This window comes from Ixodes scapularis, unplaced genomic scaffold (assembly GCF_016920785.2).
Source record: "Ixodes scapularis isolate PalLabHiFi unplaced genomic scaffold, ASM1692078v2 PGA_scaffold3__209_contigs__length_174095766, whole genome shotgun sequence".
NCBI lineage: Eukaryota > Metazoa > Arthropoda > Arachnida > Ixodida > Ixodidae > Ixodes > Ixodes scapularis.
Window position 1 is genome coordinate 128,077,094 of NW_024609868.1, and position 26,479 is coordinate 128,103,572.

Below are 26,479 nucleotides of genomic sequence, written 5' to 3' on the forward strand. Positions count from 1 at the left end.
ATGTCTCTTTCACAACATTTCACCATGCAAAATATTTTTTTTTCTTAAAGCTCGCAAAAAAACTCTCTAATTTGGCAGAAAAGTAATTTCAAGAGTAATGAGTAATTTTCTCGAAATTACTGCCTGAAAGTAATTCATTACATTACTATATTACCAGCTTAAAAAGTAATTCATTACATTACTCATTGCCACGAGAAGTAATTTATTTACAGTAATTCCATTACAGTAATGTCATTACTGCCATCTCTGCCGAGGATTTAGCTTCCACCCCACTTCCTATTCTCTCCCGCGTCGAAGATTTCCTCTGTCCTGCCGGAATAAGGTAGACCAGGAGCGGAGGTGGGGAGAAAATGAGGACCGGCAACGCGCAGTGCGGATTGCAGAAATAAAAACTAGCGTATTTTCCGGACTGCAGTCCGCACCAACACGTGGCTTGCACGTGTTGATTGACAGTGACAGTGTGTTTGTTTTCGTTTTCCTTCTTTTGCCGGTCTTAGTGTTTTGTTTTCTTTTCATTAAATGTTTCACTTCGGCGTCAGCGCTCGTCCTGTGTTCTTCTATTTACTCTGTGATCGTCTTCTGCGCGCTGTGTTACAATTTTTGAAGATATGTACCAACTAGCCTGCATCGCCACCTTAATTCCCGCTAAATTTAGCGGGGAAATTCGCGGTTACGCTTTTTGAGGCTTACTTACTCTTAAAACCTCACCTATAAGCGTTTCACGTTAAAAAAAATATAGTGTTTTCCGCATACGGACATAGTCCGGAGAGTGCGCTGGTCGAGTTTGGGACGAACTTATGAAGCCATTTCCCCGACTCCGCTTATGAATATGAAGTCGGAGGGAACGATGCCCCAATTACATCATGTTCGTGTTCAAAATTATACACTACTTTATGAAACACAAATTGAGCATCCCTGGTTTTAATTCGTACTTACCACTTACCCCTACTATTGTTTACAGGTAGAGATATCGCAGTTAAAAATCTCTGGTCAACTAGATATAGCTCAGATATGCTACTCTGGGCACGCCATGCACATACAATCAAAAATTTGCATTAGTTGTTTTGAATGGGAACGGCTGCCGGTGCGAAGGTATAGCACAGGGTCATACGTATCTAATGCGCGAGGGCATACTTCATTTCATTTCACTGTACATTTGGCACGCCATCGAGCTTTAGGCTTTTGCAGATTAGCGCAACCTGGCCTGTCTCGTTAAGCCAGTTTCTCGAGGTACGGGACCTAGCACATTCGTCCACATCCACGCACAGACTCGCTCATTTGAACGCACTGACGTGAAATATGAACTTCAAAACAAAATCACCAGAAGACAAGACTGATCAGCGATAACAGCACGCGACACGCCACGATAACTGCACAAGGACGACGTCGTGCCCGGGTCGGGCCGGGATTATGGTCTCGGGTTCCGACAACCCCGCCTTACTAAATCTAAAATTTTAATTTTAGGAACTGCGGTAGAAGCTACCAGAGCCGTATATGGGGAGAGTTTGGTCAGTCTATGATCTCACCGCCGTAACGCTCTCCTCCCAAGTGAGCCAATCAGCACGCGGCGTAGAGCGAGAGGCATGAGCGCATGCGCGTGAACTCCCGGCTGCTCCCACCTGAGTGGGGAAGGCCGCCATCGTCGATCATTCTACCGCCGGAATGCGTGGGATCGGCATCTAAATCTCGATTATTGCCTTTTATATCGCTGGCTCTGGCAAGAAAACGACATTCTGTTATTCCTCGGTGGGTTGAAAAGCTAATAAATGAAGATTTTTCGGCGTATGGCCACAAACTTTTATTCAGGCGAAAAAGAAGTCGGCCCGTAGCAGACGACGCGTAGCCTCAGCAGTGCTCTTCTCCGACAGCGTTGCTAAAAAATGGCGGTCGTCTCCTCTCTGCTCCCTTTTTTCTCTCTCGCTCCTTCGGCGCTCTCCTTCCTTTCATTTACTTTTCTCCTCTCCGACGCCTTTGTCGCCACACCCACAGGCCAAACTCTCCAATATACGGCTCTGGAAACTACCTCATAACATCTTTGAACCTGCAAAAAGTAGCGGAAAAGTAGTGCAAGCTATAACTTATGGGGATGATAACGCAGAACATGCCCATGCAGGTTGATGATGGTGGCATGTAAATACAATAATTTATATAGCATATAGCAAGTTTCATCTTCCGCCATCAATTTTGCTCTGTAATTGATTGTTTGTCGCGAGCCAGTTTTTTTTTCTCCTATTTGCCATAATTCGAGTTTTTGACTTGATTAGAAGAAATTACAAATGATGTCAACTAAACTTTTCTGCATTTACCAATTTTCCCTTTCCCAAAAATGTACTTACATGTGAAATAAATTGCTGTATGTCGTTTAATTTGGTTGAATAAGTTCTGAAATTTCATTAACCACGCGTAAATTTTCATATTCACACGATCACTCACGATCACTTAAACACAGTTTCTGAGCGGAAATAATACAGGTCATCGTTGAAACCTCAGTAAAAAGGAACATCATTCTAGGCGGAGGCGTAGAGAAAAACTAACGCTTGTTGGTTAGTCATTAACTTCAAGGATCAACTTTCATCTATATTTATTCAATGTGAGAGAATTGTTGCATCGGCTTTTTAAGGTAGATAACTTGCCGCCTCAATGTGAGAGAATTGTTGCATCGGCTTTTTAAGGTAGATGACCTTGCCACCTCAATGTTAGAGAATTGTTGCACTGGCTTTTTAAGGTAGATGAACTTGCCGCCATCTACATTTCTTTACTGCCAGCTTCGCTCTCTTTAGGCGTCCGCAGTTATAGTCGTTTGACTGCTCGTTGACGAAAATGTGTGAAGTGAAGCAATGATAAGGACATATAGTAGGGGATAATGGCCTTGGCAGCCTAGCCACACAGCTTGGAATAGACATCGCAGAGACTAACCGGCCCGCCCAGAAGGCGTGAACGCCTTTCTGATCCCAACAAGTTGCGAATAATATCCAGCGCTTGGCCATAAAACGAATCCCTTAAAATCTGCCAAAGTCAGAGTTCATATTAAACTGCACTTACGGCAGCCGCGGCCAACCACGAGTGTCCATCGCCTAGTCGAATTCCGCCCTCTTTCCGATGTCTCGTATAACTTTGTCGTAAGCGTCGTTGGACCCCCGCGAGGACGTTTGAATTTTGACAGTTGCCGACAACAGATGCACTGCTTGATTGGATTCCTCGGGTTAAGCATACCTACACACTGTCTCTTGTATTCTATCTGACCACAATGAAAACAAATTAGCAATATTACACTGAACTTGCTGACCGTCAGGTATATTACCTAGGTTTTCTGCGTCTGGCACACGCGAATCTATTGTACGCCTCGATGGATACGTCGCACCGTGTAAGAGCATCTTATACAATCTTGTGCGCAACAAAGACGAGGACAAAAGCAGAGAAGAGGACACAACAAGGCGCAACTTTCAACTGAATTTTATTGAAAACGTGTTCCGGTATATATATAGTCTCAACCATCGTTACAATGACAACAAAAAAGACAAAAGTAAAGGAAAAAAAACACCATGACAGAGCATAACTGGGAAACAACACTATCTCGTTCTCAGGAAAAACAATTCCTTCTCCGATAATGCGATCGACGGCATAGCAACACACATGTCTCCTAAATAATCAATGTGCTCGGCTTCTATGATTTCGCGTGTTACCGCTGACTTGCATTTCCCAATTTTTACGCATTCATCCAACAGTGGGGTGCAACCGCATGTCCTGCAATGCAAGTCAAGAAAGCCACCGTTCTTTTTTTGCACGTTGTTGTTGTGCTCGCGAAGCCGATCATTTAGGCAGCGCCCCGTCTGCCCGACGTAGTGGCTGCCACAGGACAACGGAATGCGGTAAACCACGCCATCTGTACAGTCGACAAATATTTCCTGAGAACGAGATAGTGTTGTTTCCCAGTTATGCTCTGTCATGGTATTTTTTTTTTTCCTTTACTTTTGTCTTTTTTGTTGTCATTGTAACGATGGTTGAGACTATATATATACCGGAACACGTTTTCAATAAAATTCAGTTGAAAGTTGCGCCTTGTTGTGACCTCTTCTCTGCTTTTGTCCTCGTCTTTGTTGCGCACAAGATTGTATAAGATGTCAAACCAACTCGCCCAAACAACCACTCTTCGTGTAAGAGCAACCTACATTGTACTCTTTTTGTGTTTCAGAGATGTTTTTGGCGCGCGATCTCGGCCGAATCATTCAACGCTTCTTGAAAAAATGTTCCGCACTGATTCCGAAACTATCCTTCAAGGCTGATGACGGTATGATCAGAAGAGTAAGAATAACTTTTGGAAACACTATATTGTATTAAATAAAAAAAAAAAATTAAAAAAACGAGGCGCAAGTTTTATGGTTATTTCCTGCAGGAATCGCATCTAAATTTTTTTTTTTAGCTTATTGCTTTCTCGTTTTTGGTTCATATTATATTCGCAAACACCTGCAACGAACATCATTTTAGCGAAGAACCTTGTTTTCGTCCACATTTATAATTACTCGTGACAGGTTAAATATGCTGATGTACAACGGTTGTAAAACACACGTTAAGAATGCGACAAAGAAACATTAGGAAGCTCCAGTCACGACATAGAATCGCTCCACGAGCCAACCATGAAAGCCAGTAGCCGTGGTGAACATAGATAGAATCAGGAGAGCGTGTTGTTTAAACATCTTGGTATCCGAACGGAAAAGGAGTCAAGGGACGCACAAAAACACATCAGACACGGACATCGTTCAACTCGCAACAAGTGCAATATTCCCCCTTCCGGCGTCCGTAGCTCGCGTGGTCTTGGAAGGTCCCCTGCCGGCAAAAAGTTAATGGAGAAGGTACTGGCATAGAAAACAAGTGCGAAAAGAAACAAAAAAAAAACTTTTTAAAATGCGAAGAGAGAGAATTATACTCGATTGCACTGTCTTGCGGCAATACTTACACTGGGCAGACAGGGCGGTGCATAAACGATAGATTAAATTAACTCAAATATAAACTTTCAGTAACAGGAGAGCTTCCCTTAAAAGCGCACCTCAATAGCTGCGAGGGATGTAGGCCCATCTTTAACGAGGCGGCGGCTATCAAAAAGCACCCTGACCGGTTGGGACGAAAAATAGTCGAGGCCTTCCTCATACAGAGAAGCGACAACAATGTGGGTCACATATTCCTTTATTTTAGCAGAAAGAATGACGGGATCTTCGAGAAGGCGATAGGGAGCCTCTGTCGGGGAAGGGGGGGGGGGGGGGGGGGGGGAGGGCTGGGCACGTATGAGCATGGCCTTGAGCCGGCAGGGGAGCTGTCAAGATCACGCAGCTATGCACACCGGAAGAGAGAATAAACTCGTTGCGAGTTGAACGCTGTCCGTGTCTGGCGTGTTTTTGTGTGTATCCTTTTGCGTTAACATACCCAGAAGTTATGGCGAGCTATGCGACGTCAGCACGACGTGCACCTCGATACGGGACTATTTCACAATTGCGTAGGAACACTCACTGGAGTTCTGGGAGGAGCTTCTGGCGCATTCTTAACTTGTGTCTGAATATTAGTAAACCAGTAAAATGCTTCGTCGCTCGCAGTTGCGCGTTTCGCTTCTCGCTACGCGAAAGTAAAGTTGAATATGAACCGGTTTTGTTGATTCGCCAGAAAAAGAACTGGTTGAACCTTTAGTTCATGAATTGTGAGCGAAGCTTCATTGGACAAGTCGGCATTTGCTCAAGTAAACTACGCCAATTATTTTTTAAACATTTGTTTAATATTACTTTTAAGAAGCGGTTCAAAACAATCGAGCGTTGTTTATTCATTTGTCGGAAGCCATGATGCAGTGGTGGCTGTTCCAATCTGGTTGGATTTTTCTTCTCTTTAGGTCACAACTTTTTAATAACGCAACTTCTGAAAAAAAAATATTACTTGCTTTTTTGCTTTTGGTAAGCAAAGCGAGATAGAAAATATAACGAGTTCGACTTTTCTTCATCGTATATTTAACGTTTTGTAAATATTCATGTTTCAAAAACATTAAATAAATTCAAATAAAAAAGTAATTTCTTTTTATAGGGAAGAAACGTAGAGAAAAGTTGGCCATTATGTTAAGTTTTCAAGTTGTATAATTTGAAAACGTCCACCAAATTAGTTGGGCTCCGGCAATTAATATCTTCCATTAATAGTCTGCTATAGTGTTGAATCTATGAGTGATGCGAACAGGTGCCAGGATGTCACCTTGTTGCGTCGTTCCTTCTTAATCTAAATGGGTTATATTGTACACAACGTAATATTCCCGAAAACCTAATTTTTTTTCAAAATGTTGGTCTTAAAATTTAGCACTAACATCTCTTCACTTCATCATGTTTCCCCCTTCTAATCAATAAATAGCATGCTACTCCCAATAGTCAAATTTTGTGACAGGGAAATATTCTCGAAATTTAAACCTTATCAAATTCGCAAAATATTGATTACGCGAAAAAGAAAAAAAGAACTAATTTACAGTACACCTTCATTATAAGAGTTTCTCGCCGCACAAGCACTGTAAACATGTTATGATAGCCGAAATAAAAAGTTTTCTTATTTGAGTGATTTCAGATAAGATCGACAAAAAAGGTGGCTGGTCGACATTTTCAAATGAACTGATGTTTTTTATGCTGTCGTCTAGTGTCTGGTATAAACAAATCCAAACTTAATTTTGACCAGAAAACATATTTGGGGACAGGAAAAATCGTAAGGCATGAAGAGGTTGACAGTTGCATTGACGCGCACTGATGGAGGGGGCACGTTTGAGAGTAAATAACTAAAACGGTAAAATACTTTTCAGACGCAAACTATGAGTACAGCTTGCTTGTAATATAAAGTAATAATATTTATTTAAGTTTTATTCATTTTTCTAAAAATTGCCAAACATGCCTGCTCAAACAATGATTGGCACAAATTGGAAGCCTGGATCTCATGGAATAATTTAATCATTATCATATAACTTTGAGATAGTATTCTACTTATATATGGCTATTATTTGAAAAAAATAAATAAGGTATTTGAATGATACGATAGTCGGCATATATTTAGGCAAACACGGGAAAAAATCAAACAACGAAACATTCCGATGCAAATAATAATAAAAAAAAAAAACACTTTCGATTTTTCTTAAATTTAGGCACCCTGTTATACCCTATTTTGTCATTCATTTCTATTAAAACATGTTGCATTATTTTATTGAGAAAGAAGAAACAGCCCTCCAATATAGGGTCCTTTTTCAAAGCCCACAGTTAGCAGTGCCCTATACAAGAAGTGACCCTGAGTTCCAGTTTGATAAGACTAACACACATTTTGTTATATATTTTTATTCAAATGAAGCCATTGATAACTATAGAAATCGTTCACACACTAAAATTGAGGATAAACTACTGTGTACAAAGCGGTATCATATTATGGACTAGTGATCCGAGAAAAGATCCTGCAGCCATCGGCCACTGGGAACTTTGTTTACTTTTATTTTTCTACGGCACGATATGCTCATCTCTCTTTTCCGCTATCTCCTCTCTCTTCTATATATATCCCTGAATTATACGTGGAATAAAAACATATTCCAGCATTCCCTTTCTGCGTAATTAGTGTCCTGTGACTAGCAACAATTATTTCCTCGCGAAGATCACGATTATGGCGCAATAATTGACAGAAGTAGCAGACGATACTCATCGCTAGTTGTGGCAAAACGGCCGATACAATCTTTTTTCGCATTTCCCCACTCTTTTTCAAGGATGAAAGGGTTCGCTTCAACCAGCAAAATATGGCCGCCGATGCCTGTTTACTGAGCAGTCCTTCCTGTCGCCATCCCACTTACTGGCTTGGCGGGCGATAATATCAGGCGCAAAGAGGCACACCGACAGAGAGCAGAACCCCCAAATACTCCAGCCCCCCTAAATACAAAAGAGCGTAAACACTGTCGCCATGTTAACCTAGGAAAGGTTCACATGGCGACAGTGTTTACGTTTTAGGTAAGGAAAAGCATGGCGTGTGGTATGAGCCGGATCCTTGCACGAGGTGCAAGGTGAGCCCCGAGGACCTGTCTGCTGACCTAGAGTACTTCACGCGAGACGAGCTACAATGTTCGCGCCAAGGTCCCAACCAGAAGGAATTGATCTCTGTCATGCTCGACGGGGAGAAAACATCATGTTAACGTAGCAGCTTGGGCGAGTTGGTAGCTCATATTAACACACACTACAATGCACGATTGCAAACATACACTCACTCCTTACAAGCGAAAAAGAAAGCAAAATTTAAACGAACCGCGCTGTTCGTGCCAAAACGTTCGTGCCAAAGCGCTTTCTGACATGCTCAATCCGAGAGGACTTTCGTGTATACAAAGGCAATCTTCCTGATTCCGGCGTTGGGCTAACGAAATTTTATTCCTTGCGCCCTAGATGAGTCAAATGTATTTCACACCAGGAAGTGTGTGTTTATGTGCGCTACGCCAAATATTATATTTGTATTGCAGCTGTAGACAACGTCACAGGCTCAACATTCAACACTGGTGAAATGACTCAGCATTTTTGTGCGACCCACTAACAAGTCTGTGTCTTTAAGGAGACTGCGATCACTGCCCAAAAGGCCAGTCTCTTACATTTGAGGAACCTCATATCCCAGAGGATGAAGAGATTCTGCTTACAGCATAAAAGTCCGGCGACATTGTAAAAAAAAAAAAGACAATGGATTTAGAGATTTTTCTAAAAGTCGTTTAAGTAACGGTTGAAAGTTGAATATTTCACAACCATATCGAACAAAGGAAAGATAAAGCTATCTACGATGAAAAGCAGCTGCATGCAACGCGGGAGCATTGTCTTTCATTTTGACTTTTCTGAAAACTGGACCATCGTGCTTCCAGACAAAGTTAAAGCGTACCACTGCAGAAGAAAAATTACGATGTTTACATGTGTAGTGACGACCAGGAAATTTACAAACAGCGTTGATCATCAGTGAAGACCTGTGTGACGACGTCGCTCTCACGTGCTTGGCTCTACAAGAAGTGAAGAGTCGGTTGAAGGCAACGTTGCTGTATACTTGCACGTGACGTGCGTAAGTGACGGGGCCGCCAGTCATTTTAAGAATCGCTCCGAGCTTCACCAGTTTGCACAGAATGATTGCCCACAAGCCCAGTGGTTATTTTCTGCATCTGGACATGGGAAAATGCATGCGACGGAGTTGGCGGACTCGTGAAGCACCAGGCCACTCTGAACAACCTGAGAGAACGTTCAATAAACGCAATTCAGACGGCCAGGACAATGGTGAGCATTCCATTTGAGAAACTAGGTGCATCTTGCGTTTCTGAACGAAAATAAGCTTGTTCTGTATCGCAAAAAAAAAAAAAAAAGAGGGGCTGACGGTGCGCGTTTTTCCTGTCATTCAGTCTTGGCACGCATGGCGGCTGTGCAAGTCATCAACAGAAGGAACCTGTGACATATATGTAGCACGGTCAGTCGGATCTGGTTAGAGAAAACTTTATTAAATGGGTACATCGAGGAAAGCCTTAGTGTAAAGTGCGGAATTTATGCCTCAAGGACTGCTAATTTTGAATGCAGGGACATCTTATTTATCACAGTTTTCTTCGCGGGGTATTTAACCTACTATTTTACTTGGTTATAGCTTATATAACGTTTATCTGACCACCATATAAGAATCACGAAACGTTATCCTCGCGCAGGATAAAATATCGCGGCTTGCCACGATCCATTCGTTCACCGACAGTGTCGAAGCTCTTACAGTCCGGCGCGGGGCACCGCTCACCTGAAATGGTTTGTCCCCGGAGATACATAACTAACCTAAACAATTTCAGTGTTCTATCTTTAATTTTGTGTGTGAAAGTAAAGTTCTTTCTTTTATTTTAAATATGAATTATACCGGAAAGAAAAACTTCACACTGCATCGTCTTTTCTCGAATCACTAGTCTCTGATATGATACATCTTTATACGCTGTATGTAAAATGCTGTATATAGTTTCTGCTCACTTTTAGTGCGTGAGCGATTACTCTAGTTGTAAATAGCTTCATCTGAATAAAAATGTATGAAATATGTGTGTTAGTTTCCCTAAACCGGAACTCAGAGTCACTTCTCGTATAGGGCACTGCTAAGTGTAGGCTTTGGAAAAGGACCCTAATTTGGGAAGTTGTGTCTTCTTTCTCAATCAAATAATGCAACATGTTTTAATAGAAATGAATGCCGAAGTAGAGTATGACAGGGTAACCAAATTTGAAAAAAATCGAAGCCGGTGTTGTTGTTTTCTTTTGTATTAGCATGGGAGTTTTTCGCTGTTTCATTTTTTCCCCATGTTTGTCTAAATATGTCCCGACTATCGCAGCACTGAGATATCTTGTTTATTATTTAAGTAATTGTAATATATAATTAAAATACTACCTGCAAATTATATTATAATTATTAAATTATTTCATGAGATACAGGCCTCCAAATATTGCCGTTTGTCGTTCGAGCAGGAATGTTTAGCAATTTATAATAAAAATAAATAAAACTTAAATAAATATTATTACTTTGTATTACAAGCAAACTGCACTCATAGTTTGCATTAAAAAATATTAGAATTCTTCTAACTTTATCCTTTTAGTTATTCACTCTCAAACGTGCCCCCTCCAACAGTGCGCGTTAATGCGACTGTCCACCTCTTCATGCCTTACGACTTTTCCTGTCCTCAATTATTTTTTTCTAGTCAAAACTAAGTGTGGATTTGATTGTACCGGACACTACACAATGATATATAGAAACGTAAGTTTATTTAAACATGGCGACCAGCCACCCTTTGGTCGATCTTATCTGAAATCACCCATTTATCTACAAACATCTTGAGTGTTATTCTCCTCTCTTACCACTTGTATTTGGCGCCTCATATCTCATTCTGTGAGTATACCTATATAAAAATAGCATCTACACTCTCGACACTATGACCTAGTGGTCGTTCTAGGCCATGATTCAAATAAAGCATTATTATTATTATTATTATTATTATTATTATTATTATTTACACTTATTCTATATTTGAGGACCTTACAGAAAAAACTTAAACACATATTTCAAAGCAAATTAAACTGGAATAAAAAAAATAAAAGACGTTTACAATCCCCTGTAATTCCTAATTAGAGCGCAGCTCTAGAGGAGGAGGAGGGGAAGGCACGGAGAGGAGGGTATGCCCCTCCTCTTCATCCATACTCTTCACTCCTCCTCTCCTCCTCTCCTGGTCCCCTACCATTTAGCGGGGAAGTTTCGCTGAATTCCCCGCTAAATTTAGCGGGCAATTTTTCCCACTAAATTTAGCGGGGAATTTTTCCCGCTAAATCGGGCGGGTAATTCTTTCCGCTAATATTAGCAAAGAATTTTTTCCTCTGAATTTAGAGGGGAAATATTTCCGCTAAATTTAGCGCAGAAATTTACCACAATGCAAAGCGCGGTGACGTTACTAGTGACGTCACACCTGACATCACGTGTGACGTCATTATGGGAAACGTTCCACAATGCAACGCGGGGTGACGCCGACGCCGCTCAAGCCGGAAACGGGCGCCTAAGAGCTGCGCTCTAAAATCGAGTGCCAACACTCAGCAGGCTATCATGCAGGTTGGAGAATCAAATTGTGTAAGTGTGTTTATTGTAAGATGTCCACTGAACAATGTGTTCATCCGCTAGACGCAGCTTCCAAGATAAGAGATTGTGACCCAAGCCTTGCCCGAGTACACCTTTAAATTAGAGAATTTATTTATTTCTAATACGCGTACCAAAGGACCGTTAGATGGGTCCTATAAACCATTTATATATAAATATATTCACGTGTCTACATTATTGAATGTCGCATTCGGAGTAACTACCAAAAATACAACTGACGGCTTAATCTGTGGGACTTTTTTCCCATTAATATCTCGATTTCAGTTTTTCGACCACACTTGTTCTATAATGGAGTCCTGCGAACAAAGAATGGGCAAGACAGTTGAAGCGGTGAGTTGAAGTTTTGAACATCGATCACTAACATCTGAAATAGCTTCGAACTGTTCAAAGGTGCAGTTGGGATTACTCGACCGACAGCACCCATGTCGCGCCCATGTCGCGTCTCTGTCCCAACAAGCAACTTTCCACGACCCTCAAATATAGTCAGTGAACCTGTTCTAGACTCGTATGTTCCGCGTGAAAAATGATCGAGTATATACAACCTACTTTTTTTTTTTTACTTTTTTTCAACACGGAGCAAAGAACAAGGTAAAATGATGTAAAGAAAGACCATCGCACGCATGTGCGTCAGCGCTCGGTTAGAACTCGTATACTCACTGATTTAAGACGAGTCTCAGCCGAACGCTAATGCAGCACCCTTGTCCAAAAGTACAACAAATTAGTCAGGTGATTAGAAAGCGGGAGTTTAGTCTGCCAGAGTATGGCCACATTGTTACCCTCTCTAGATGAGCAATGTAGCCGCTGCAGTACGACTCCTGTCCTGGGGTCTTTAACGTACATCACGTGGTAGTGATACGCGACAGCACGCCGGTGTGATGCTCGTCCAGATCGAAACGGAAAAGGGCGAGAATCACACAGAATTAAAAAAAAGAAAAACGAGTTTAACGTTCGTGGTTGGACAGCGTAGGGTCGGTCTGCCTTGTAATGTGCGGCGAGGCTGGTTTACGCTGTAGATGAGAAATTTAGCTTGTTCTGTACACACTAGAATTAACATGCATCACTCAGGGTTGATAAAGCCAGGATTACTCGAGTTCAACTTGTGCTCAACGCTGGCCTCCGGTAAGTGAAGTAGTAAAGGAGGAAGTAAACTCGAAATCACCATAATTTGCATAGTCGAATGCTACGACAATGTGAAATACGGGACATTTTAAAGGTTTTGGTATTTCTTGCGAGACGCGGGACACGAGCCCTCAATGCGAGACGGTCCCGCGAGTCGCGGGACGGGTTGTCACCCTAACGCACACACACACACATGTACACACACTCACGCACACACACACACACGCACACACGTACACACACACGCACACAAACACACGAGCTCACTCACCAAAAGAAAAAAAAAAGATTTTCGGTGGGCATTCCGCTCAATTTCCCGATCTCCAAACGAACCGCAGCGAGAAGGACGAGCCATCCCAGCCATAATTTGTACTTCACAGCGCATAAACGTCTCACAATAGCAAGCACTCACTCGAGCACAGTCCGAAAAACATACACACAGCACTGACTAACAACTCTTTGTATTTGTGTTCGTTTTCGTCTACATCGTATTAAAACAAAGTCTGGAAATTGTTTTGTCATGTTTTCTTCTGCTATTAAAACGAATTTGTAAAATAGTCCGCGGTTATCATTTTAAGGTTAGATAAGGCGATTCTTTTGCCGATAAGGTGAAAGATGGGCTGCTCACACATCCATCGTCAAGTCTGGAATATGCTTTGCTTCAAGAATCTCTCTTGTTAGCTGGTTGTTGCTTCGGTCAAGCACGGTACAGCAACGTAGTTTTGCCGCACACCCGCAATTCCAGCAGTGCAGACCTAAATGTTCTGAGTTGGCTCTTGTGATGCTATTCCGGTGTTCGCGAAGTCGATCATTCAGGCACCGTCCAGTCTGGCCGATGTAGCGTTTCCCACAGGAGAGAGGAATGGAGTACACGAACTTTTCGGTGCACTGTACAAAGCTGGTTTTGTGCTTCTTAGAGCAGCTCTATGATGGGCTCGAAGAAGCGTTCACTTTCTTGCACAAGCTGGAGAGCTTGTTCGGAGCTGAGAATATCACCTCAACATTGACTTTTTTAGTTACTTTTTTTCAGTCCGCGGGAGAAGTTGTGAATATAAGGCACAACAATGGGCCACGTAGACCTCTCTTAATGAAGGTTGAGTGACCTCCCGTCCTTTTATATGTTTCAGGAGGTGTTCTGCAGATGACGTTAATTGGACACTGTGGTATCCTGCTGCTGTTAACCGAGAGATTAGCGCATCGAAGCTTGTTTTGATCAAATGTTTCCATGACTTGTTAAGAGAGTTTTTGAGACAGATTCACGATGCCTCTTTTGACCAGTTTTGAATGAGCGGAGTTGAAGTGAAGTTGCGGCTTTTTACGCCGCGGCTCATATGACCAGCATACGTGATCACTCGATAAAAATATCATTAAATCCGGGAATCTGATCGATTTCATTACTGAAAGCTCGTGGGTAAGCTCCAACGGATTCATGCAGCCTTTGAATATAGATAGAACGTCGGCCAACGTCGTTGGGAACTTGCAGGTCTCCACTGCTAGGAAGATCAAATAATCATCTGCGTATCTAAATATTTTCGCTATGTTTGAGGTGTCTAAGCTTCATTGCAATAATCTATCGTGGTAGGCAAGATAAAGGTCGCTGAGTATCGGGGCGATACACGACCCTATGCATACGCCCTTTTTTTTGCAGGTATGTTTTTCCTTCCCACGTGGCAAAAGCGGTGCAAATACAGGGAAATTAAGTCGATGAACTTGTCTTGGGCGATACCCGCGGTGTTCTGGAAGGCGATGGTACCAAAGTAGTCTATGTTCTCTTCAATGCACTGTAAAAGACGGTCTTGTGGCAGCGAGTAGTAGAGGTTTTTGACGTCGATTGAAAACGCGTTCAGGTTGTTGTCACCATTCTCTATTAAGAACCTTTTTGCTTCGTTTGAGCTCCTAATTAAATAAGGAGCGTCAATCGTGAGAAGGGTTAGCCTTTCTTGGAGTATGCGACCGACTTCTGCCAGGTTCCTTTTTCCGAAACAATAACTTTGAGTGGGCATTCGGTTTTATGTGTTTTTGCACTGAAAAATAATTCCAGGCTTAAACGTTTGCTGCGGTCTATGTAGAAGCAAAGCGTTTTAATTCCAGCGACTGACACAGTTTTTTAGTTTCACTCTTGATCTTATTTAAAGAGACGTCGTTACGGTGTTGGAAGACGGACTCAATTGCCTGAAAGAGCTTTTGTTCCAAAATATCGAGGTGCATCAGCACAAAGCCCCCATCTTTATCCGCTGGCATTAGAGACAATCAGTGCTCTTTAAGGTAGGCACCACCTTCTTTGTTGGTAGGGGTGAAGCCGGCAATTTTCGTCGCAAAAGTATGTCAACTCCTTCAGAGGTGACGCGATCAGATTCAGATTCTGGAGCTAGGTGGGACACTTGCCTGACCATCGACAGTAACACTGGTGCCGACTTTTTTGGTTGTACAGCGAACTTGGGACGAAGGCTGAAGACGCGCTCCACCAAATGTATGTCTCCGATAGTGTGCACAAGGTTACTCGGTGCCCACACTTTTTTTGGTGTTAAGTTACGGAGGTGCCGTAAGGTGAGACGCCATAAGTGTTCTGTCAATCTATTTATTGGGTACGAGTACCCACGCCATGTGCGTCCACTGTGCGTCCACGAGTTTTTAGGCCCACAGGTGGGCGTAAAGGCTTGTCCTGGTTTGTCTGTGCCACTCAAACTGAAGGATCTTGCATATTCTTCTGCCGTGAGCGGCGGAAGAGGCGAAGCCACCGAAAACGGGTTTGACTTTAGGCGGAACCAGTTTAACTCGAATGCAGTATCCGTGTGTCCGCGCTTGGCAGACGCAAATGGTGATCCAGGTGACCAGGAAGCTTGGGTTCAGGGGAAGACATGGACTGGGGCCAGATGTACTAGAAATAAAGCTTGTTAACACCGCAGCTTGAGCTAGGTGGTTTTCCATAATTTGTACTTCACAGCGCATAAACGTCTCGCTATAGCAAGCACTCACTCAAGCACAGAAAAACATACACACGGCGCTGACTCACAACTCTTTATATTTGTCTTTGTTTTCGTCTACATCGTATTAAAACAAAGTCCCGAAATTGTTTTGTCATTTTTTTCTTCTTCTATTAAAACGAATTTGTAAAATAGTCCGCGGTTATCACCCTAAGGTTGTGAGTTGTGAGTCAGCGCTGTGTGTCTGTCTGTGCTTGAATGAGTGCTTGCTACTGTGAGACGTTTATGCGCTGTGAAGTACAAATTATGGGAAACCAACTAGCCTAAGCTGCGGTGTTACCCCCCCCCTCCTAGCCAATCCAGTACTACTCCAGTTGGGCGGAGCGACACGCGGAGACTCCGAGTCACATGCCACTCTCCCAGCGCTGGACTGGCTAAGACGCTTCCAGCATCCACTAAGGTTCATTTAGGGTGAAACGGAGTAAAGCAGCATCCAGATCCAGACTTCCAGCCTCGAGGCTGCCCCCGGGCTCCACACTGTCCAGACGTGTTAAGAGAACAAACCCGCTTCTCTCGGGCGAGGCGAGAGGGGGAGAAAGCAAAGGCGCGGTGAGAAATAGAAAGAAGGATGATGCGTATGCGTGGGGAAAAGCGGGAAGGGCCTTCTACTAGAACGAAGGCGCCGTTTGTGCCTTGGCTTAAAGGCGTAAAGAAAAAAACGATGATGTTTGTGGTGTATCTCTGGAAAGAGATTGGAGCAGCCTGTTGCCATGCGTCGCAGCAAGATTAAAAATGGTTCGCTTGAAATTAAAACTAAACAGAACAAGGTTTTATTTTTTTTTCAGTAGCAAAGCAAGAAAAGTAAAAAAATGGGCATTCATATACGGGAAACGGTAATTTAGGCTCAAACATCAAAATGGGTATTAAAAACCACTATAATCCCACTCTTAAAACACTTCTTAACTAATGATTCGTGCTCATATATAGAAAAGGCACGATAGGGACCAAACGAACAATTTAGGCTTTTGCCTAAAGATCCGGCCACACAATTGTGTGACCAGCCCCTTGTTAGGGGCTGGCCGCAAAATTCCCAGGATTAGTTTATGAGCAAAGAAGTCATTGTGCAGGCTTATGCGCCATTAGGGCAGAAATTATTTGCGAAAAACGAGCAGAGATTCGGGGATTCGCAGTATCTGTTCTGAAAATCGCGCATAAATCGGTTAAAAACCGAGTCACTCTCAACGCTAACCGCTATGATCGCGAATACCTTTTTTTTTTATTCCCAGATTTTTTATCTGTGCAGGGAGTTGTGACTATTATTAATCGCTTCTTTTTAGATGATCTTGAGATGCGCCATGCCAGAAGGATTTCAACAATGGGTAAGAACTTCCTTATTAATGTTACAAAGAATGTTATTCCAGCAAATAAAAATAATTTAAGAGACGTCATTGGAAATGAAGAAATGGTCCTTCCCGGATTAGTTTATTGGCCGCGGCGCGTGACGTGGCGTGAGTGTAACATGATTATCAGCGAGCTCATTTTGTGAAATTTATTCTACTCACGTTTTCCTTTAATATTAATCTTTGCCCGCGCATCCAAGGCGAAATGTGTGTTTCGTCGTCAGAAGTCGAAATACGAAAGGAGCTGTTATATGTAAGAAAATAAATTTCTGCTTTGGGCTTTTTACTGAAGGATTTCAGATGTGGAGGGCTAGCCACGCCAAAACTACACAAGCAAGGGAAGTCCCGCTCAGAGGAAACACCGCCTGTAGTCAGTGACAGACGGCAGTCGTTAACGGGCAAAGGGGCCAGTATACGCTCCGCCTTCGGCACGAGTTTTCTGCCTTCGGTAACACTTTGACGAGCTCGCAGTCAAAGGGCAGTGGAATATCACAAAGTCTGGCAGTTCGACGACGGAGCCATAGAGTGCCCGGTCGCAGACTTGGAGCGCGAGGATCTGGTAGCACAGAGCATCAAAGAGCCATTTCTCGCAGAACCTGGACGTGAGCGCACAGCTTTTGCAGCGGTGGGGACCCGAAACACACTTGTTCGCTCGGGAGAAGTGTGTTTCGGCGTCTCGCCGCAGCGGGCAACCAGTCATGTGGCTCTCCTTTTATCCGTTGCCTGCCGTTCCACCTTATCCACTTAGGCGGCCGCTTCTCGTGGCGATCTGCCAGGCTTTGTAAGTATATAGGAGGGCTATAGCGGTGGAGGCTATAGCGGGCTAAGTTCGTCTGCTTTTTGTGCAGGGGTTGCGGTGACGTCGGAAAGCCGAGCTCTGATTAGCCCTGATTGTAAGGATACTGGGTAGACTTCAAGGCAGCTAGCCATGCGGTCTACCTCGTATCCTTTGAGTCAGAGCCCATTTGAGATCGGCGTTCAGATGTCACCGCAACAGCTGCGCAAGAAGCAGACGGACTTGCTGTCCGCATTTGGTTGTTGGGCTCTTTTTCGTGTACCTGGCCTCCAGCAAGCTCACGATTCTTTCCCCCTTGCTTTTGCTGGGCCTGCACGCTTGAGGGTCATCGGGTGCGGAATCGTCGTCGAAGGAAGGAAGCTCGCGCTCGAGGAGTGGCAACTGAGACTCCCTCTTGCCTTTCTCGTCACGTCAGTGATTGGAAAATAATTGAGTAGAAGCTCTGACTCTAGTATGCGCCGGTTGCTTTTCGTCGGGATTCAGCTGTGGTTTCAAAGGAAAAAAACCTCGTACGGGAGTGACGAAAATAATCCCCCGAGAAGGGAAACAAAAGGGGCAAAGGACGAACACGAATCTCCAAACACAGCTATGTGACTGGCGCGAGACCGAAAAAATCCGCCTGGTCCGGGTATGGAACCCGGGACCTCTCCATATCCAGTGGAGCGCTCTACCAACTGAGCTAACCAGGGGTTAGACGTCAGTACAGCAAACAGCTTTTATCAGCTGCCACCACCAACAAGAGTAAAGGGCTTGCATCTTAAGGTTATGATTATAATGCAATTAAATGGAAAGGTGCAAGCGACCGAAAAAACCGCAAAGGCGTATTTTTCGGTTGTGCAGCAGTCACCTGGCGATGTTTGGAGATTTGTGTTTGTCCTTTGTTTCTCTTGCACCAGGGATTCTTTTCGTCATTCTTGTCCAGCTCGCATGCACCTTTGCATTTAATTGCATTATAATCATAACCTTAAAATGCAAGCCTTTCACCCTTGTTGGTGTTTGACTGGTGGCAGTTAATAAAACCTGTTTACTCAACTGTCGTCTAACCCCTAGTTAGCACAGTTAGAACAGCGCTGCAGTGGAAATTGAGAGGTCCCGGGTTCGATACCCGAGCCAGTCGGATGTTTTCGGTCGCGCACCAGTCACATAGCTGTGTGTGGAGATTTGTGTTTGTCCTTTGTCCCTCTTGTTCGCCTTCTCCAGGCATTATTTTCGTTGTGAGGGATAGCGCGGCACCGACGGTGGCGCCTCAAGTGGCAAAGCGCGGAAAGTGAGCCAGAGCGAGGGGACTTCCGCGGATGCGCGGGAGAACGGGTGCGAAGAGGAAGAAACGGGAGGGAAAGCAAGCGTACGCGGTACTGGCTGCAGGTGACTCGGAGGGCTCTCGAACGGTTTCGGAAGCGGCGTTATGTGGATCGGGGCAGTATAACTTAGACAGAATAAACCAGTGTTATATTGGACCAGAGTACATAACAAGTCGGGGCTCGTCCGTTGCTTAAAATGAATCACCGTCGGTGTTCATGCGACAGGAGCTTCTTCTGACACTGCTGCAAGAAACATACGGGACACCGCTACAGCGGGAGAAGATGGCGGCCCACGTTCGTGAGCTCTTGTTTGTTACTCCGATACGAGACGCGGAAGAGGAAGCGCCGCCCTTCATCGCGGCGGCTGTCACTGAGGCCAGCAGAAAGGATGACCAGGACTCGGCGCGCCCGCGGCTGGTCCCCGTTCAGCCCCCGAAGTTCATCGGTATCGGAGACTTGCAGTCACCAGATGAGTTCCTGGACCACCTGGAGAACGTTTGCCTCGTTCATGGCGTGAAACTCGGGGGCCGGCTCAGCCGGGTCGGGTCGTAGCTGCAGTCCTCCAGAGAAGCGCGAAACTGTGGTTTCGGTTCACAGAGGATTTCGCCGACTGGTCAACGTTTGCTACCGCTTCTCGAAGGGAATTCGCACCCGTCGACGAAAAGGAACGCCTAAAAGAAGAACTGAGGCTCCGAACTCTTCCCAACCGGAGGAGAACCTGAAACAGTTCGTTTATGTTTTAACCTCGTACCATAAGAAGATCGGCGGTACTGTGACTGAGGTCGAAAAAGTCGAGGGGGTGTTGGAGCAAATGCACCCTCAGTTTCAAGACTTCTGCGCAGGCAAGACCTTCGCGAGCCTGAAAAAGCTCGCGTAGGCAGCGGATGGGTTAATGGAAAGAGTATGGCGGCGGGTGCAGTATGTTCCCCCGCCACAGCCCACCAACCAATTTGCGCGGGACCTGGCCTTCTACAGCAAGAGTGCAACGACTCATGCACCTGCTCAAAGTGCTGCGGTGGCAGCGGCACCAGTGCCACCACCAGTTGCCAGCCAGGCCTGGCCCCTGCATCCGGCATCCCTCCAGCCATCATACTATCGAAACCAGCTGAGTGCAGTGGGAGAAGTGAGAATGCTCGGCCAGACTGGCCTGCACAGTAGTTTTCACCAGCACCCAGCAACCAACCAGCCACCACAGTCCCAGTGCCAGCTTTGTGGTGGCATCGGACATATACAACGACAATGCCCCACAGCTAGACGCCTGGGCTCACCACGCTGTTTCAAGTGTGGCCAGCTGGGCCACATGCAAGAGAGGTGCCAGGGAAGCTCTAGGCAGTAGAGGCCACTCCGGCGGGCCAAAACGGTACCATAGTGCGGGTAGCTGCAACAGCCGGCGGCAAGGAGCCAGTGTTAGAGCTTCGTATTGGGAAATTCACAATCAAGGCGCTTTTGGACACGGGGTCGAGCGTCGGCTAGGTGGGAGATGAAGCAATGGAGGCAGCCATAGCTACTGGTGTGGGCGTCAAGGAGGAACGACGAGGCCTACGTCTCGCAGCGGGCTGGTCCCAGATTACGCGTTCAACTAGGTGCAGAATACACTGGGCCGGAGGATCCAGGAAGCAGCGATTCCTGCATATGCCAGGCCTCTGTGGAGACATTGGACTCTAGGGATTTTCTGGATGCCACTGGCATCTCGGTTCATGTGTCCCTGAACTCCTGGACTCTGGACAATTAACCACAAACCCTAACCCCTTTGTCCGGGACGTTGGCTCGAGGGCGCCAGCTGGTCCCGGCTGCTTGTGGAGGTGTACAGCCTGCAGGAGTTGCGAGCTGGGCCATTCTTGTCCAGCTCGCTTGCATAATTGCATTTAATTGCAATATATTCATAGCCTTAAAATGCAAGCTTTTGACCCTTGTTGGTGTGAGACTGGTGGCAGCTGATAAAACCTGTTTACTCTACTGACGTTTAACTCCTGGTCAGCTCAGTTGGTAGAGCGATCCACTGAAAATGAAGAGGTTCCGGGTTCGATACCCGGACCAGGCGGATTTTTTCGGTTGCGCACAAGTCATCTAGCTGTGTTTCAAGAATTGTGTTTGTCCTTTGTCCCTCTTGTTCCCCTTCCCCAGGGATTATTTTCGCAATTCTTGTCCAGCTCGCTTGCACCCCTGCATTTACTTGCATTGTAATCGTAACCTTAAAATGCAAGCCTTTACCCTTGTTGGTGTTAGACTGGTGGCAGCTGATAAAACCTGTTTACTTTACTGACGTCTAAGCCTGGTTAGCTCAGTTGGTAGAGCGCTCCACTGGAAATGAAGAAGCCCGGATTCGATACCCGGAGCAGTCGGATTTTTTTGGTCGCGCACAAGTCATCTAGCTGTGTTTCAAGAATTGTGTTTGTCCTTGGTCCCTCTTATTCCCCTTCTCCAGTGATTATTCTCGTCGTTCTTGTCCAAGTCGCATGCACCTTTGTACTGAATTGCATTATAATCATACGGGAGGCTGGCTATCTACTCAATTCTTAACCTGTTGCCTATAGTAGGATGATCTACTGAATTCTTACCCTGTTATTTGATTTTTTTTTTTAAAGCAAAAATGTTTTTTTTTTTTTTTAACGGATTTCTTCCTTGTCCCAAACTTTTATCGGTTCGGCCGTCCGTTCGTGCATTTCCCACAAACTTTAGCAGGCAATTCACGTCACCTCACCTATGTGCCATTTTAGCGCCCCCCCCCCCCCCCTACTAAATTTAGGGGCCAACTTCACGTAACGAGTCCAATGCACCATTCAGTTCCCTGGCTAAATTTAGCGGGCAAATTGACGTTACGTGATCCGACGCCAGAAATTTAGTTTGCACCTAATTATGGCTCAGAAAGTACTGTCACGTGAGCTATGCACCGTCAGTTTTCATGCAAAATTGAGGGGATGAAATTGTTAAAAATATACGTTTCTTTTTCGTCCCCGAAACGATGGTTTACTGTCTTTTAAACAAAATTTTAACGATCGCTTTTTAAATCCCGCATTTTTTTTTTTTGCATTTGAAGCAAAAAGTCTTTTTGCACTTTGAAGCAAAAAGTCCCTGCCAATATTTTTATGAAAACGCCATTAGACTATACGATAGTGCGAGCCTTGTTCGAGAATAAGACCGTAGTCCCAGATTTTCTACGTCAACCACCCGATACCAGTACGAGGTCGAACGCAAGCGCTGCTTTAATGTTTGGCTGAAATTCGAGTTCTTTCTGATTGAAGACAAGTGCCGGTCGAACGTGGGCCTCGCATTCCACGACGCAGAACGCCCAGGTCTTGTTACGATGAGGTTTTTATTGATAAAAAAAAAAACACCGGCGGGCTAGAAAGATAGGCAGAATGACGATTCAAAGGTAATCTGAAAGCTTGTGTGAAGGATGAGTGGACGGTCGTGGCAAGTGACGTCAGAAGAGGGGACCCGATTTGGGCATTATAGGCGCACCGTCTAACGAAAACGAGCACAGCAGAATCCAGCACTTCACTAGCGAATACATTTTACTCCTCAAAGATTCCATGGCCTCGAAGCCGACAGCCCTTGCGTAGTTGGAACGGCTGGACGCGCGCAGCCATGGGAGGCGTGACTGACGCCATATATTGCCGTGAGCAGCCTTCTCCCTTGTCCTCTCCCTTGGCGCAGCACGGAAGCGCGACGGCGTGGACAGTGCAATGGGCATACTGTCTCTCGGACGCGGACTGACCACGCAGCTAGGCGCGCTGTTCAATGCAAATGAACGGAGTAGAATACAGTCTTCCCAGACAAGTATTTGCCGCCACCTTTTTTTTTAATTTCGTTCTCCCCAGTGTAACATTGTAGATTCTGCGGGAATTAGGAGTAGCATACACTACGTTCCCATAATCCATTGCGCGTCCAGCGCGCGACCTTTTGAGATTTTTACAAATTGTCAATAGATCTCCAGCTTTTTTCACACGAGTCACTAAAGAACAGGGCTTACGAATAAAAACCATGCTCTTGCGTTGTTATCTATTAGTGTGGTTGAAATTGTGCAATGTTAGTGGGTCGAAGTCGTTCGCCTACACGGATGTGAGCAAGGCTGCCGGTTCTTTTTTTATTTTTATTTTTTTTTGTTACAGGTTGAGATGAATCCCCAGCTTACACCAAAGGACGTTGAAGTACTCCAGAGATTTTTCGTAAGTGTCACGGCTATGGTATCAAAACCATCGGTAAAGCATTGACCTAAATCCCAGGATTTCAGGAAAATTATTTAACACCGCCAGACTTGGGAGGAACCCGAACTTGGTCCTCCCGCGAATTTAATCGATTGCAGCGCAAATTTGTTTGTACGACCAGCTTTTTCTAATTTATTTAAACTGTTTTTTAAGGATATCTTTTTGATAATAGCACGACATATATGATTGTATGGAGTACAACGCAATATGCCTAGCATGGGAGAACGTAATGTTAAACATCTTACACGTCAAATATTTCAAGGTACTATACTAATAACCAAAAACTATACAGAGGTCTTCGCCACTTTTTTTTTTTTGTATCAATTCATACAGCCCAATAACTTGTCTCTGGAAAATGTTTTGATCCGGCGACGGTGAAAAAATTAGCACAACCGTCAAGATCATGACGATTTGCAGTCATAGCCGTCGTACATCACCGATATTAAGCCAGTAATTATTTATTTCTTTATTGCATTACTTTCGAGGCCCATAGGAAACTAGAGAAGGAAATGGAAAGTATACAAAAATACAAAAAAAAATTGGCAAATACATCAAAGGAAAAACAAATGTAATTTGCAAGGAAAAACTATAACTTTTAATAGCGAATTTCAACACTGATGCGTTGTTGATTGTGGTGATTAAGGTGGGCAAGTGGTTTTATTCAGCACTGTTATTTTATATTTATGAGTAAAAAATGAAAGCCGTGTACAACTCCCTGTAACACCGAATAAGAGCACAGCTCTTGAGGAGGAGTAGGGAAGGGTGCTGAGGGGGAGGGGGGGAGGGGTCACGTGACCTCAAGGGAAGGGGGGGGGGGTTATGTGACCTCGGGGGGGGGGGGGGGGGGTTGCGGTTACGCCGATGGCAACGGCTACGCCGCTCAAGCCGGAAACGGGCGACTAAGAGCTGCGCTCTAAGACATGTTAGTGCGACATTGAGGGACATCTCCTTTATGGTGGTAATTTGTACGTGACGAGAGTTGTGATGGCTGATAATATTGGTAAAATGTGTGAAAGAAAAATGGTCATTCCACTTTTCCACGTAGGACAAGATAAGCGCCATTTAATATAGTTTTCATTGAGGACACACTTTATAAACGAGAGTCGTTAGAATAAATGAAACGCGTACTGCTATTGTGTACTGCTTCCAGGTAATTAACTAAAAACTCAAGGTCTGGATTATACACTGATTATATATATTCAAGTTCAGTTTGAACTAACGGTTTGTAGAGTAAAGGGTTTAAAGATAAAGACGCCATAGAGAAGTTACGATGGAAATATCCAGCATTTGAGTTGCGTTATTAATTACATAATTGATGTGTGTCTCCCAGAAAGGTTGGACAGTTAAATTAATGCCTAGGTACTTACAAGATGTAACAACCTCTAGGGCAGAACCTGCAATGTGGTACGTGCCAACGTTACACCTGAATGTATGCCCCGAAATTCGCATTCATCTAACAGGAATTAGCCATGAGCTACACCAATTAGAAACTTTGTTTGGCTCACATTGAAGTAAGGAGGTATGTGCACCAGAGGAGATAACACAAAAAAACGACATAATCCTCGGCAAAAAAAACAAAACTAAATTGATAAGGTGATAGAGTTAGGTAGATCATTTGTGTATAAGAGAAATAGCAGGGGGCAAAGAACGGAGGCCTGAGTCGCACCAGAGTTAACCGGACAAGTGAGAATTTGAAATCGTTAGCTGTTACAAATTGTGTTCTGTTACATAAAAAGTGCTCGATCCAACAGAGATTTTCCGGTCAATGTCTAATTTGCTTAACTTCGAAGAGACGCGTTCTTCAAGAATTATCGCGACCCTTGAACAGACATAGAAAGTATGTGGGATGCACGAGATAACACCTTTGACAAACTTCTACAGGGCAGAAGTTTCAAAGAAAATAGTCGTCGCTATATTAAGATAGTCAGTCGGTCGAGTTGGTACTGATTCAACATGGTTGTAGCGCGTTCGACGTTGAGGACGGAAGAGATGTTGCGGCCGACTCCGAGCTTAGGTGAAAGCGGTCTGTTAATTCCCTCGTGTCGCCAGGCTCGTATCGACGAGTGACGTTGTCGTCTTTTAACGGCGGCCTGGCAGGCCGATGGACCACCACAATGGTTTAATGTTGTGGACAAAAAGATAGGGTTTGAGCAGAGAAACACGTGCGGTGTTCACTTGCCTGTCGTATTCGTATTTATCTCCTCTGCCCCTGCCCTTTGTGAGTAACTTTAGCCACGTTTAAGCCGTAGCTAGGGCGGAAAATTACACGACGGTGACTGTTTTTTTTTGTTTTTCTTTCGGTTTTAATTGATTTTGCATTTTACTTGCCGGTAGATTTTTATTGGTGTTCTTTGGTTAAAACCGGAAATTGCACATCCTACTTATCTTTTGGCGTCCGTACTACACAACCCCGCACTAAGCGCTAAGGGGACCACAATGAGCTAAATAATACCTAGCTCCTTAAAAATGAGGTACAGTGGTGAGCACCCCAAGCCAAAGGAAACGCATTCGCGAATAATTGATATTCTTTCCTGCTCTTGCTAGTTTATATGTTTGTGCCTAGGACGCCACACGTTTTAAAACAAAAGAGTCAGAAGAGATGTAAAACTTGAGAAAAAAAATTAAACTTAGACATAATGCTTTAGAATATATCTGTGCGCTCAGATCAAAACCAGAAAGGCTATCCGAAAGAAAGCAAGTGTCGAAGTTTACAAACAATTATCCTTCTTCAATTTCAGATGTGTTCCCTAGAAGGCGTACCCAACGTTGAAGTAATTAAACATGTCATAACCTTCGGACGAAAAGTGGCTGGGTAGCCGCATGATTAGATGAGCAAATAAACAAGTTCACACCACAAACAGTCCGTGTCTTCACTGAGCCTTTTCCGTTTCTTCGCACTGTCCGAAGCGTTGTTTTCGCAATTGTGAATCCCCGGTTTATAGGATAATCCTCGAAAGTGCCTGAAGGTGTTGAAAGAAGAAGAGCGGGGGGAGGGGGGGGGGGGGGGGGGGAGGGGAGAGATAGAATGACGACTTTCGCGTATTGGAGAGGTGCAATAAGCAGAAACTAAGGGCAGTAT

The 26,479-nt window shown here is 44.4% G+C and overlaps 1 protein-coding gene across 5 annotated transcripts in view; it reads left to right on the forward strand.

Annotated features, from left to right (window-relative positions):
* LOC115330913 overlaps window positions 1-26,250 on the forward strand; it is a 38,164-nt gene extending 11,914 nt beyond the window's left edge. For 2 of the 5 annotated variants that reach the window (XM_040206035.2, XM_040206034.2), the window contains 5 exons: window positions 4,193-4,302; window positions 11,917-11,982; window positions 17,033-17,074; window positions 23,305-23,361; window positions 26,139-26,250. In XM_040206035.2, coding sequence (XP_040061969.1) covers window positions 4,195-4,302; window positions 11,917-11,982; window positions 17,033-17,074; window positions 23,305-23,361; window positions 26,139-26,216 — 351 coding nt within the window. In that variant the 5' untranslated portion in view covers window positions 4,193-4,194 and the 3' untranslated portion in view covers window positions 26,217-26,250. The remainder of the gene's footprint in view (window positions 1-4,192; window positions 4,303-11,916; window positions 11,983-17,032; window positions 17,075-23,304; window positions 23,362-26,138) is intronic. The other 3 variants (XM_040206038.2, XM_040206037.2, XM_040206036.2) reach the window with 3 other exon arrangements.
* Window positions 26,251-26,479: the final 229 nt, after the last annotated feature.